This window comes from Pelobates fuscus, chromosome 2 (genome assembly GCF_036172605.1).
Source record: "Pelobates fuscus isolate aPelFus1 chromosome 2, aPelFus1.pri, whole genome shotgun sequence".
Classification (NCBI taxonomy): Eukaryota; Metazoa; Chordata; class Amphibia; order Anura; family Pelobatidae; genus Pelobates; species Pelobates fuscus.
This window is the reverse complement of record NC_086318.1, coordinates 105,684,318-105,699,656: the sequence shown is the minus strand read 5'-3', so window position 1 is coordinate 105,699,656 and position 15,339 is coordinate 105,684,318. Positions and strand designations below refer to the sequence as shown.

The window sequence follows — 15,339 nt, the reverse complement described above, 5'->3', positions numbered from 1 at the left end:
GAGGGGGTTATCCCAGTCCACACCAGCAAGAGAGGCCAGAAACTCAGACGAACTAGCAGATGCTGGTGCACACTCCAGCAGCACAGAAAATACAAGGCCCAAAATGTCAGACAGGCCTGGTTTCACTACACGCGGTCTGAATCAACCGCAACCTAGTGCAGAAAGCCCCACAGCACAACTGACAAAGCTGGCGACACAGGCACAACCTGCAACAGACAGCACCCTTGCCACCCCACCCAGGCACACCCAAGAGTTCTTCCATCAGCTCTGCACCAACCTTTGGACAAAGTTCAGAGGCAAGGACCGGCCCTTCAGGCTAGCGGTGCAGGCGGCAGCAGCTTGGATCCGCCTGGTCACCTGACCCCAACTATGTGAGTACACACCGCGAGCCCCCAAGGCACCCTCCCGAGGGAGATGACCCCAGAGATCTAATTGGTGGGCAACGGCGACATGCCTTGCGGGCGCTAACACCCACACGCTCACATATCAGTGCAAGACCGCTGGGCAAGCACGACCTATCCATCACCCAGCAATGCCAGAGACCACCGACCAGCGAGGCACCACCCGGCAATCAAGAACCCAAGCTGGGGGCCCTGTGGCTAACTGGGATGCAGCGAAGTACCCGGCACACAATAGACACATGGAAAGAGCCCCCTCAGAGACCAGCGGAGGCGCTGTCTCCTCGAGACGCCAACCCTGCCACTATCCATGGCCTACCTGTCAGTCGGTATCGGCGGATCAAAACGCTCCTGACTCCACAAGCAGTCCGGCTCCATCTGACAGCGATTGGATCCAGAGGCTCGCTATGCATCTCCAAGCTGCAGGACTGTAGGGCTCCTCTGGCAGGCATCGGCTGAGTGAACTCTCGGACTGAGCAAGGGGGAACTTAACCCCCACCAGCTTCTCATGTACACATCGATCACAGGGAGAGCAACGCAAGTTAACTTTTTGTCTCTTATTTTATCCAGCGCTATTTCATTTGCCCTTAACTAGTTTAACTAGTTTAGTTTATGACCATGTGGAAGCCTCCTGGGGACTATTACCTAATTCTTGCTTACACCGCTTTAGTGACCCAGCCTTTTACTGCTCGAATCTAAACAAATATATAGTCAGTTTTAAGCAAAGTATACCATGTTCAGCCACCCATTTGACTAGTTTGTCTCTCGTCATTTAAAATATAATCACTTTCCATGTAAGCCTCTCCCTCATGCATAATCTGCTGTTTAACCCATCTTGACATTAATTAAACCTATAGTAATTTGTTTTTAGCTTAAGATGTTGATAAAACGTGAATTGATCTCATATTGAGAAATATGTTAAGCCTGCCTTCCATAACACTTTAAATTGTGCTATTTGTCTTAGCATGTTATACCAATTACCACAAATCGATGATGCCTTAGAGCTTGTTAAATCTATATTATAAAAATGTGCTATGTGAAATGCTATGACGATGCTTGCAGCAGCTGTTGTGGCTCTGCATGTTTACTGTTACTCCACGCACAAATAAAATAAAGAATTAAAAAAAAAAAAAAAAAAATACATTTCCTGGCAAGGAGTTCTTTATTGGTCAGAGTGTCTAACCAATCCATTTTAAATATGAATTGAGTTTGATTAAGAATATTTGTAAATTGCGTGCACTCAGCTGGTTCCAGACCTGAAGAATGTTTTGCATCCAACTGCTGCTATTATGAGAAAACCTGTTTAGGGTCCCTATTGCAAGAATTCGGGGGGAGAGTGGAAAAGTGGGCATTCCACCTTTGTCTAAACATGATTTCAGTTTGTCCCAAAAAGACTGGATTAGAGCACACTCCCACAGATACATGTCTGTCCTCATGTGTGCACACTTGAAACAGGTGGCAGTCTACATTCTAGCCATAAGGGGAAGTCTGTGGTGGGAATAATAAGCATACTGTAGGGGTTTAAGGAACATGTCCCTAAAGGAAACCATGGGCAATATTTGACTTTGAATAGAATGTGCAATAAGTATGTCTTCTGGACTTATGTCTGGGAAATGCATCCTCCACTTCCCTATCCCCATCTGTTGACTGCTCCAATCCCAGGTGTATCGTAATGGCATGTAAAGTTTTGAAATGTAATAGGACGCAGAATCAGAGGAGCATAATATGGCATCCAAAGGGTTTTCCTAGACAGGAGTTGTAAAATTCTGCGTAATAGCATGGTAGTAGTGTACGTGAAAAAAAGTGAACAATGGTAGTAGAAGGTCTGGTAAACGCTCCTGGAGCTCAGCGACACTGATATATATATTAATTTTAAAGACTGTCATACGATGATCTTTTATGAAATAGAAGCTATTAAGACTGTGATAGCAGTAAAAGGCTAGCGCAGGCAGATAATGTGAGAGTTGTCATAAATGCACAATTGCTGGTAGATAATAGTCAACTGATAGGGGCTCTCCATTTTCTTATTTACTAAAATGCTTGACCTTTAATCTTGAAAGCATTGTATTTGCTTTAGACAAGCTTCAATCCATTTGCTTTGCCATTCTATTCTATTCCCTGGTAGATTATTGTTCCAAATGTACATCAGTCTTATTGCACAAAATGCATGCATGCATCACCTTGCTAGTCTTATATTATCTAGCTTCAGATCGCATATCTTTGTCCTGCATCACTTAATTCTTCTCTTCTAGATGCTTTTAACATAGTGAATTGTTTGATTAAATAGCCAGAACACAATTTACCTCTGCAGCACTTTCATGTCCAAAGCAACGACATGGCTCTATAATGCTCCCAATGTGATCATGCTTGTTCAAGCATCTCTAGAAAAATGCCTTGCAAGCACATATTGCATCTTTCCAGTACAGCCATGTACAATAAAATATAAAACCGTTTTAACATGTAAAAAGAATAGCAGAGCACATAGTTATGTTTTAGTTAGCTACTTGGTTGTAAGGAAAACAATGTGACATTTGCACTTTAAAGCAGGGCTCGACAAATCCCAGGCGCAACAAATAGTATATCAAATACAAATATATTATAAAACACTACGCGTTTCACCTTGGGGTTTCATCAGAAGTGTTTCCCACACTTCTGATAAAACCCCAAGTAAAGTGTGGTTTTATAGTATATAGGAGTTATACCATCACTGATGCAATATATCCTTACACGGGGATTATACCGTCCACACTGAAAACAGCAGTGCTCTCAGTAGCTCTACAAAGTGTGAATGTTTCCCTGCTACACTATTATACTTGATATATGGAAAAAATATACACCTTTTACACAAAAAAACAGTGGATAAAACACAAGTGGGTATATATACACAAATGAATAAAAATAAATACCCAAAAAATATGTGGGAGTATGAAGATTCCTCTGTATCTTCAAGAGAGAGCACAAAATATAATAGAAAATCTCCCCATATATGTACGTTTGGATGTAGACAGGAGGATCAGTGTAATCTTCTTTATCGCAGCATTTTAACTTTAAGGGAAAGAAGATAAAAGAACATAGTGTACCACTTTAAAAATATAGTAAACACTTTATTGTCTGCACTTACAACATGCAAGAAGATAAAAAGCCCATCAGGCCTCTAGTACTTTAATCTGAGTGTCAACGCTGCAGCAATGTTTAAATAGAGTACTAATACAGATTAACCACTGAAGTTTCATAGCTTGTCAACTACATGTAATAGCACACTTATTGTAACTTACTGAAGTCTCATAGCTCTTTAGACTTATTTCTCCGCGTGTCTATCACTCACTGCGTATGTTTTATAGCTTGTCATTCCCTAACCTCATATATAAAAAATATGCTGTCTACTATTCTAAAGATTAACCACTGAAGTTCATAGTCTGGCAACTACATGTAATAGCCTAATTATTGTAACCTACTGAAGCCTCATAGCTCTTTAGACTTGCTTCTCTGCGTGCCTACTACTCACTACGTATGTTTTATAGCGTGTCATTCTCTAACCTCATATATAAAAAAATGTGCTGTCTACTATGCCACAATTTGAAATGCTAATACTGTGCCTGCACAGTTGTGGCCTTGCACGTCTGTTGTTATCCTAAGCACGAATAAAATAAAGAATTAAAAAAAAAAAAAAAAAGCCCATCAGGTATTGTTGTGAACTTCTCGGTAGATCTCCCAGTCAGAAATGCAGGAAACCAAGTTGAAGAAACACGAACAAAATAAATTGAAACTTAAATAAAATCAAAAGTCCGTGAAATAAAGTGTTCTTTGCCGCCCTACGCGTTTCGTCCTACGACTTCGTCAGGGGCATCCGGCTGGTGTTTTTCTTTTATCTTCTTTCCCTTAAAGTTAAAATGCTGGGATAAAGAAGATTACACTATTATACTTGAGCCTATTGTTAAAACTATTTCACTATTTTATGTATTTTGTTTCCTTTCTCTTTTGAGATACCTTCATACAGGGTATGGTACTGCACTAATGCACCTCTGCTGTCTAACGTGCTGTCAGAAAGCAAAGAGTCCTATATATGCACAAAATAGCTGACTCTTGGCTGCACAATGGAATCAACCAACGAGGCTAAATTCAAATATAGACCTCGATTTAATGTGTTTGCATAAGCTTTTCAATTCAATTTTCAATATTTTAAGATGAATATTTGAAAATGTATTTATTTATTTCTTTTGAAATTTATTTTTAAAATAGTGTAAAATATAAAAAAATCTATTATATAGAAAAATAATAACACTATCTCAATTTTTTTTTAATATTACAAAATATCAATTTTTTTTCATAATATTCATAATATATCATCTTAAATGTTTAACCAAAAAATGTAGATAATTTGCAAAGCTTATTCAACAATATTAAATTGAGGCCTACATGCCAAAGGGGTGAGAGTAAAATAAAAAAAGGTAAAAATGTTTCTACATGCCCATAAGAGCTGAACGCATTTTAAATTTCAGGCAGATGCTTTATCAACAGCTACCAGTATCGGCCTGAGATGCGAAATGCGTTCAGGTCTTCTTGGCATGTGGGCAAGAATATAACTCCTCACATTGCTTTCTTCTTTGGAAGGCCGAGCTTTGGAACTTGATTTGAATTATGGCATTGCATAGTGTCTGTAAATATATTTTTATCACATGCCATTGCAAAAATGAATGTATGCATGAGTGAGCTTTGTCTGAATGCTAAGAATGTTTATTTTATGATCAAGAAGCACACTAATAGATAGTAAGGTATGGGTGAGAAGTGTAAAAACAGTCTTTTCAAGGGTTCCCAGATCCAAAATGTTGCCACAACACATATAGCTTCTGCATACTAATGCAGAGGGCTGCAGTTCAGTATGTAGAATCCATATGAGGCACAAAGGAAATCAGTTAATTGCTCAAGGAGATACTACATTGGTTACCTTACTGATTTTTCCTCTGCAGCATACAATTGCTGCATACTACAGGCAGCATTTTATATGTAGAAATGACGTGTAGATTGCGGTTATGTTATGTTTCATTTACTGATAGGAATCAACAAATGTAATTCATTTCATTTGTTCTGGCTCTCATAATTCTGCTGATACAACTCACACGTACAGCAAAGATAGTAGACAGTTTAACTGTGTTTTTACTAAATTGGGAGTATAGTCACCATCCACTTTTGACCAAGTATTTCAGTATCTAGGTCACACATATTGCCTTTAAAAAGATTTTTATATGGTAATATTGTAGTTTCTCTGGTTTAGGCAATCTGGATGGTTTTATCTGTTATTGTAGAAAAATAACAAGGGAATTGCAAATTCTAGGAAAAACAGCCAGTTTATAAATAATCCCACAGGCAACTACTTTGGCAGCTCTGCTGCCTTGGCCTAACATTTCAGATTACGTACCTTGTTAATTCTCCCAATGGAGGAACAGCAAGCTCTTACTCTAGGGGTAACGTAAGCGTTCCCATGTTGCCAGTTTGGATTTCACTGCCTTGCCCTTTTGTCCTCCAAAACAAATACCCAATAGTTATATTTGTTCACGGCTGCTGTATTTAAGCGTGAAATATTTTTACACTTTTAGTAAGTTATTTTTTTTATTATTTTTTATTTAAAGCTTGCCAAACCTGTCCTAGGTTTTCAGTCTTATTGCACTTTATATTCAGTTCAAACCCGGACACACTATTAATGTTAATAGTTAAATAAGAAGTAAACAATAGATTTCTCACTGTTATTGTGTAGGAGAAACCCTGGATTTGCCATTTCACTTGTTCAATAAATAGTAAACCACAAACATTCCTACTTCTTCAGCTGACTGAGTGCAGGCTTGTTGCCGAAGTTGTACTTGCTTACATATCGGGGCAGTTTATTATTTTGCCCAGTGCTACCACTTTCTGTTCCATAAAGGGTCAAGTACTGTATCATGACCACTTTACAAGCAGTAATAGAACATGAGCCCATTCATGGTAGACCTATTGCAAATGTACAGCGCTACGGAATGTAATGGCGCTATATAAATAATATAATAATAATAATGTCAGGCAGGATTTTTTCCAAACAGGGCATAATAGAAGCTACAGGAACGTTTTTTAAAGTGTCTCAAAGGTGACAAACGCACTTTTGGGTTTATTTACTAAAGTGAAAATTGCTGTGAAATCAAAGAGAATTTCAAGGTTTAGGCAAAAAAATGTGGCTTTAAATTTAACATGTACTTGGAAATCCCTGCATTTCTCACCTTAACGAATAACCCTTTTGTTTTTGTGTGATGAAACTGTGCAGCAATTCTGAAACCTTTTGGTCCAGGCAAAACAGGTCATGTAAAATGGAATTCTTTAAACATGCTTTAATTCTCCGTTTATATGTTATATATATATATATATTTTTTTTTGTTTATTAAGGTTTTAAAGGAGAAGTCAGAAAATGAATTGTGTGAATTTTGTGGAAATCCACTGAAGCCATTCCCTGTCCACTATCCTAAGGATATGTATTTCTCTGATGAGGTAATATAATTCTTATTCGATTTTTTTATTAGATCTAAAGCAGTAAAATATCAAATATGAGCAAACCAATGGAACATAAACATGAAAATGATTACAAAACATTTAAGACAACACGTCAGGAGCCTGGGATCCCTACCTAGAGTTTATATACATATATGTTCATAAATGTAACTTTTATGATATTGAAGTGTGTATAACAACTGCAGTAAGTATTACCTTTATTTAAAAAAAAAAGCAAAAAACATTTAATCTACGTTGTGAAATTTGAACATAGTTAACACATACATAGCATAAAGCAGTATATATGCCCTTGCCTTGATTTTGCAGGCTATCATTGTTGCACTTGGTCCATGATTCCGTGACCTATGAGCTTACACAAAATAACTCCCAGGGTTATTCACTAAAGTGAGAACTCAAGGTGAATTCACATTGAATTTCAATTTTAAGGTCAAGGTAGCCAAACTGGAAAACATCTCTAAATCACCTATGCTTTCCATTCAGCTACTCTGGCCTTAAATTTGATTAAATTCACATGGAATTCACTTTGGAACCTTGTAAATTGGTAGCTGGGACATTAGACAGGGTTGAGGAGTAATTATGAGATTAGTAAGGAGGATTGTGATAAGTAAATTGCTGGAGAAGAGAGGGATGCATAATATTAACAGAGGGGAAAGTAATAGGTAAGTACTAACAGATTGTGAATGCCATCATGTTTTATAAATAGAACCAAGGAGTTTGTGGTTATTGTCAGGGACAGAGAAGTACGCAAAGATGGCCCTGAAAAGAGCAGAAAACTGTTTTACTTTAACCAAGTAATGTTTCAATATGAAACAGACTGCTGATAATAGTTTGAAGAATTTAGTGATGTAGTTTGATGATCTCTGAAAATAAGTGTGGAATTGAGTAATAGTGAGTCTGAAACATTTCTAGATTCCTGAACTTTAGTCAACTTTTTGAAGCCAATATGTTGATATGTGTTCAATCTATACAGAGCTGCTATAAAAACACCTTTAGTAGTGCTACCCTTAGTACTCGAAATTAAACACAAACAATAAAAGCAATTTGGTGAAAGCGCACACAGTGATTACCATTCATTTGTATGGTAACCAGTTCAACCATTGTGTGATCTTTCACTATAGTGCTTGTTCTGTTTGATGCTTATACCTACTAGAGCTTATTGTAACGAAACTTTTTGGTGAGGTTATTCTGTTTTTTTATTAAACTGTTTTCAAGAAGTCTGAAAAAGTCTAGCACCCAAAGCCCAGCCCCTCATAGGCTTCCAAGATATTGCAGAAGTTCCACGGCCAATACATTTTAAGTACACCTCTGTCTGAGTTTGGAAAACCATGTTAAATAGTCACTGTAGGCACCATCACAATGTTATGTTGCTTACAGTACCTCTTTAAAGGTTTACTCTAAGCACCATGCCCACTGCAGTGTTTTGAAGTGGTCATGGTGTTTGGAGCCTGTATGTGCACCGTTTCCGTTTAAAACACTGTGCATACAAAGATGTAGCACATTGCAATTGTAACTCCACCTCTGGTAGCACCATTAGCTGCCCATCTAATATAAAGTAAAGGGACACTATAGTCACCAGAACAACTACAGCTTATTGAATTTGTTCTGGTGAGTAGAATCATTACCTTCAGGCTTTTTGCTGTAAACACTATCTTTTCAGAGAAAATGCAGTGTTTACATTACAGCCTAGTGATAACTTCACTGGCCACTCATCTGCCTCCTTGTCAGTCTCAGCCAATCCTATGGGGAAGCATTGTGATTGGATCAGGCTACCACATCTGATGATGTCACCAGACTGTTTGTTTTTCTGAGTCTAACAGCATGCAGAGTTACAGCTTCTGGCTTGAATACAGTAAGATTTTACAATATTTATGGAGACATGAGGGGCCCAGGAGGGCTAGATGGTAGTTTTAACACTATAGGGACAGGAATACATGTTTATGTTCCGGACCCTATAGTGATCCTTTAACCCCTTAAGGACCAGACTTCTGGAATAAAAGGGAATCATGACATGTCACACATGTCATGTGTCCTTAAGGGGTTAAGTGCATAAACATCTCTTTGTCATCTACATACATAGCATGGTGGCAATGATTGCACAACCCCTCCTCCCCCTCAGGAATACCAAATAATTTTAGCCCACTTTCCAGGATGTCCTTCCACCTTGCAGTGAGAGGGATTGACTTCACTGTTCGGAGGATGGGTATGCTGGGGGGAGTATGAAATCAAGAGTAAGTTTATCCATTAACATAGAAACCTAGAATGTGACGGCAGATAAGAACCATTCGGCCCATCTAGTCTGCCCAATTTTCTAAATACTTTCATTAGTCCCTGGCATTATCTTATAGTTAGGATAGCCTTATGCCTATCCCACACATGCTTAAACTTCTTTACTGTGTTAACCTCTACCACTTCAGCTCCATTATTTTCCTTATTTTTATTTTATAAGGAGGCCATGCCAGCAAGGCTTACTCCATCCAAGAACAGTGTTTTAACCGCTTAATACTTCACATTGAAACATGAGAACATTGAAATTTACCTATGCCAATTTCTGTATGTTTAGGAGAACACTCATTGCATAGGTACTAGTACACATCTGTGGCTTGAACAATGAAGAGATTCTGCTAAGTAGAAGCTCTGCGTTTATCTATTATTTTTTAATTCTTTATTTTTGCGTGCTTGCGAGACATACAGGATCTGAAAGACATTTTAGTCAGAATACATTTAAGAGTCATTGACGTATAGCTTAATATGTCATGAGAGAACACTGCTCATTTTATAATAGAATATCAAGAAGGTGTTACAAGCTTGTTTTTTCAGACATGTGAAAGAAGTACGTGCTTTTGCCATTGACACATTGTTCATTGCTAACTCACTGCATTGGACGAGACGGCAAGAAAAAGGGGAAGCAAAGGTTAAAACAAAATCATAGTGAGAATTCCTTGTGCCATTTATCTAGCGATGCTAGCTATGCAGCATTTGCCAACATGAGACGTTAGTGTGGCTCAGGCGGCGGGCTCAGAGTCCGTGTCAGCCGATCCCCAGAGGAAGCCATGGTAGGACGCAGCTTTGAGAGTGCTTGGTAGTATCCAAAGAACTACACCAGAGCGGGATCCCCTCTAGCCCCAGGCCAGAGGAAGAGCGGGCATCATCAAGCCACGAACTTGGAGTCCGATGGGTGTCAAGTTTATCCCCTTCTGGGGGCGGTCGTTAGATAGCCTATGTCGCTGGCTGTGGTTGATCTTCGGCCTACGTGGTCGATGCTTAGAGGCATAGCCTCTTGAGGCTATTGGCCTGGGGTGGAATACATTAAGGAAGGCAGGTGTTTGCGGAGTCAAGGAGCCTTGAGTGGTACCACTCATCCCTGGAGCAAAAGGCCTGTGGCTGCCCTCACGCGATGTGGTCGCTAAGGCTGCCAGGCGTGCCAATATTCTGAGCCCCCTCTCCCCAGCTCTGCTCCCAGTAGGCCACAGCAAAAGTGTTCGGGTTTCCAGAGGCTTAGAAAGTCGAGCAAAGTCTTAATGGGTAGGTCTGGGAAACCCTTAGACCTGTGGAGCACTGGAACGTTAGTCACAGCTGATGGGCCAGGGATGGCACCCCCGAAACTGGCCAGGACCTTGTGCGCCACGCTCCGCCCCATCTATTATTTTTTTGTAATTATTTTTGCATGCTTTTTATAGCTTGTAAGCATCATTAATTAACAGAAGAGGCCAGCTACATCCTGGAGTGGACTATTAAATAAATAACTGTACAGCTCTAAACATGCGATATAGATTGGATTCAGTAAGAATTATTATGTTTTTCTTTTCGTTGTTAATGATTGGCCCCTAGATAATAGATTTAGGCGAAGTCAAAGTGCCGAAGCAATATCATAGCTCTATCTGGCACACTGAGAGCAAACATTCCTATGGATTTTAATTTAGCAGGTTTCGCATACCGTATTTCCAAAGATCTGCATGTAGAGTCTGGAAGAGATCTTTTCATATGACAGCAATGGGGAAAATGTCATTGCTACAAGATTAGCCATGCCTTCATAGAATTCAATGGAGTTTATTGACTAAACAGTGCAGTGTGGAGAATTGCAAAATAGAATTAAGTATTGAGATTTCTGAGAATAGAGTTACATTTTCCATTTCAGTTTTAGTTGCATACAATTCACTTTTGGTGAATAAATCCCAATGCAACATTTTTTTTTTCTCATAAGGCTTTTAATGAGCATAAAAACTAGTTTTAACACATTATTTTCAGAGGAGATCTTTGGTCTAGTACCCAGCTATGGCCTTGATTTAATTTTGTTTGATGAGCTTTTCAATTGATTTAATATTTTCAAATACATTTTTAAAATATATATGTTTTTTTGTAAACAAATGAATATAGGATTGATCATATATAAAAAAAAATCTGTATACCAAAATATCTAAATATTATAAAAAAATATTTGTAATTGTATTAAATTATTCTTAAAAGTTTTTTTTTAAATATTAAACCATTTGAAAAGCGTATCAAACAATATAAAATCAAGACCTATGTTTGTGACCTGTTACATAGCATTTTTGCATCCCAGTGCATTTTTTGTCATTCTCCTGTTCTATTTATCGACCTCACATGCTGCTCTCTCTTTCTACATCACACTTTATTCCTTTGTTTTTTTACCCATCTTCCTCAATCCAGCTGTATTTGTCCTATTTATTCACCCTTGACTTTCTCCTCAAAGCCTTTCACACCAAATTTCCACTTTAAGATATTGCAATGTTACAGAAATAGATGCATAGAGTGTTCAGCATGGGGTCGCAGTAAAAGGAAGGGTCTTTATATAGAAAAAAAACTGCTTTGGTGCCCTGTGGATAAGCTATATTTAACACTCTGGAATTCAGAATATTTTGAAATGCTTCTTATTATTTTGTGTCAAGTCTTTATCCTTTATTTATTGACTGTTAATAAATAAAAATCATTTAAAATTTGACCCTCAATCAGCCGATTAAAACTGAGAATCATTTTGAAACAGAGGGATATTTCTTCTTGATTGCTTCAAATCTTTGGGTCCTTAAAATTCCTTTTCAGCAGTCTTTTTTTTTTTTTTTTTAATTCTTTATTTTTGCAGTTTGTTGCATGAGCCATACATAAAACAGTATTTTGCGTAATAGAGGTTCCGATATATAACATTGCATGGGTAGGTGACATTGAGTGACTGCACCATTTTTAAATTTTATACATGCTGTAAACGTGCACCTAGGTCCTGCTGTACATGATACATCTTATCTTGTTTGGTTATAGGTGTGGGTCGCCTAGTCAGTCCTAGCATCCTTGACCCGTGTGCTGGGGGGCTAAATAGAGGTGGTACTTCCGTGGTTATTGCACACTTGGGTGTAAAGATATTTGAAGTGAGAGTGTCTTGTGAGCATAGAGGTGAGTGGACACAGTTGAGTGACCTCTGAGGTGTGTAGATAATCGGTTGTAGCTTCTCCTTCATGCTGCTACGCAAGTTGGCGATTGTATTCTATGGGTGAAAGGTACTCCTAACCACGGGAGTTGCGGGGGGGGGGGTGGAAGGGGTGATAAAAGTGTTCTTGTCGCCCTTCTATATGTTTGGCGGACTACCTTGTCCAGGGTTAGTTGGCCATCTATGTGTGTCTAGTGTCGTGTCGTGAGGGGATGAGCCATACTGAACATGTAGTGTCATACATTTAAGGTCAATGACAATATTAGGTTAGTAATAAAATTAGTTCCAACAAGGAAAATAGCATCAACAAAAAAGGAAAATATCATATAAGCCAATTCAACAGAAAGGTTGAGAAAATTTTAGACTTGTTAAGGTAAAGTTGGGGTTTGGAATAGGGTCCCTTCCATAGGTTCTTGTGCCTTGCTGTCAGCCAGTCCCCTGAGGCTGTCTTGGTTCCGGGGCCTGGGGGCTCCTGTTCTTTGGGACAAATGGTGTGGCATGTTCCAGGTTCCAGTTAGCAGTAGTGGGTCTCGGGGCAGATTAGCGGTCAGGAGCTCAAGTCCCAGGATCTCTAAGAGTGTAGATGCCTCCTCCATCGAGGTAAGCGTGTGATGGGTTCCGTTCTGGTGTACCACCAGGGAGCCTTTTGTCCCCCATCTATAAGTTATGCCTGCCGACCTTAGTCCGCTAGTGAGAGAGCTAAAAGTTTTATGCCACATGAGGGTGGCTTTCGTGAGGTCTTGGAAGAAAGTCAGGCTAGCGCCCTCAAAGGTCAGAGGTGTTTTACCTTTTAGTTCAGACATGACCTGTATCTTGTCATGGACCGTTAGGCACCTGAGTATCACATCTCGGGACACGTTTAAAGGCACCTTTGCTGAGGTGGGTAGGCGATATATCTCCTCTGTGACCATTCTCTTTACTGTAGCATGAAGTAAGATTGTGGCCAGTAGGCGTCTTGTGTAGTGCGGCAGTTCGTCTTGTAAGATTTCCGCCGGGATGCCCCTTATTTTTATGTTTGTGCGCCGTTGGCGTTCCTCCATGGCCATCTGCTGTGCCATCGTGGCTCTTTGTTGTGCCCCGACTTGTTGTACAGATTCTTGGAGCTCGGCTAGGTGGGACTGTATGTCTGTGATGTGTTTTTCGGATGCTTGCACCCTGTCTGTGGTGGCTTTGATATATTTTTTGATGAGGGCAAGTTCTGCGGCTTGTTGAAGTCCGACAGTTCTGCTGGCATATGGGCAGGCTGATCTGACCGACCTATTTGGGCAGGCACTGTCCCGTGTTTGTCTCGTCTCGTAGCCCCTAGGCCTGGGAGTGTCAGCGTGGGGTAGGCCCCGATTTTCCGCCTCTGCTTTGGCTGGGTGGAAGCTGCAAAGAATGGCATCTATCGCCTCAGGAGGAGGTACGGAGTCTTGCTGGATTGGCTTAGGGTAGTGAGATTTTCCTCGGATTTTAAAAGTTTACAGAGGAGCCTGCATGAATGGCGTCTGTTCAGCTCCGTTCCCCCACAGCAGTCTTTTTATTTTATCAAGTTCACTTGATGTTACGAGTGACTTTAGTATTGGGACATCTGTAAGGTGTAATAGTATCACCTTCAATACCGAGTTTAAGGCATTTAAAGTAGTTTTATAAACTAGTAAATTATGGCAAATTGACATACAAGAAGCCACATTTAAATCAAAATAGGAGAGAATAGCAAAAAATTAGAACATTTCCATTCTCGGTCTCCATATTGTAATTATGTTGCAATTTACCATAATATGTTGTCCCTAAGTCATTTTGACAGGACCATATTTTAGGATCCAGTTACATTCGTGTAAATAATTCCATAAAAACAAAAATTTCCATAAAAACAATTATTAATGTTTTGGGGTTTTTTTCTTGTTAAAATGTTGGACCTTCTACAGCTTTCTTCTTATTTTCAGTATTTGGTTCTTTTTCAGCTTTTTTGCTGCAGTAAATTTAAGAATATGTTTGAACTCCTTTTCAAAGAGCAAATGCACCTTTTTAAGAAAGATTCAGTGGAGAATATTTCGATTGCACCTCATGAACCTTATGGCAGCGAAGCAGAAAGACAAAAAGCAAAGGCAAAAGCAGCGGAAAGGTATTTTTTGCTTTCTTTAGTAACTTGCCTGTTCCCTGTTTCCCACACGTTATTTCAGGATGAATGATCTCGATGTAGTGTTGTGTGTATGTAAACATTGTCATATTAACATACTCACTCTTCACGAATTATATAAATAAAAGAATGATCTGGAACATTTCTTGGTGACATTGTATTAGCAAACAGTTTCTTGTGTCCCTTCCAAAAAGGCTTGTCATGATAAGGTTTTCTCAGCTCACAGCTGTAGAGAACATTACATCACCTAAAGAGTTTTTCTTTAGAAGAAAGTGGCTATAGCATTGTGGAGCCACCGCAGCCCATCTGCTATTACTGTACCGTAATTTCAGCATGCTTGGTCATCACATCGTCAATGGCGCCCATATACTGCTACTGACAATTGATATCGCTATTTCAAAGATATATAATAAGACTCAGCCTGTAATTGTGGGAGGGGTTAATCGGCTATATAAACTCAGGCCCTCTCCATCACAGGGCCATCACCACTGGGTTCATCCCTCCCACCTCTTCGGTCGGTTTTGGCACACCACAACTGACTTGTACATACATCTATCTGCTCATTATTACAGCTTTTGTCCCTGACTACAAATGTTATTCTTCTATATTTTGCTAGCACTGAAGGGTAAATTTTGACAAAATAAAGTTTTCATCAAAAATATCCTTGCATGTTTGAAGAACAAAATCTCAAGTACCCTTATCCACGGCCTGTACAAGGATTTTTACCACCTGAGGAAAACATTTAGTTTACCGCCCCTTCATGTATTCCACATCTCCCTTTAGTCTCATTTGCCATCTTTTTTTCTTTATAGTTATCCTCTTTGCCAATCTGTCTACCTTCTTTCTCCCAAGTT

General features: G+C 39.3%; 1 protein-coding gene across 2 annotated transcripts in view; it reads left to right on the top strand.

Annotated features, from left to right (window-relative positions):
• Positions 1-15,339, top strand: part of ERICH6 (glutamate rich 6) — a 79,839-nt gene that overhangs the window by 16,512 nt on the left and 47,988 nt on the right. For both annotated transcript variants that reach the window (XM_063441014.1, XM_063441013.1), the window contains exons 7-8: positions 6,807-6,908; positions 14,310-14,470. In XM_063441014.1, coding sequence (XP_063297084.1) covers positions 6,807-6,908; positions 14,310-14,470 — 263 coding nt within the window. The remainder of the gene's footprint in view (positions 1-6,806; positions 6,909-14,309; positions 14,471-15,339) is intronic.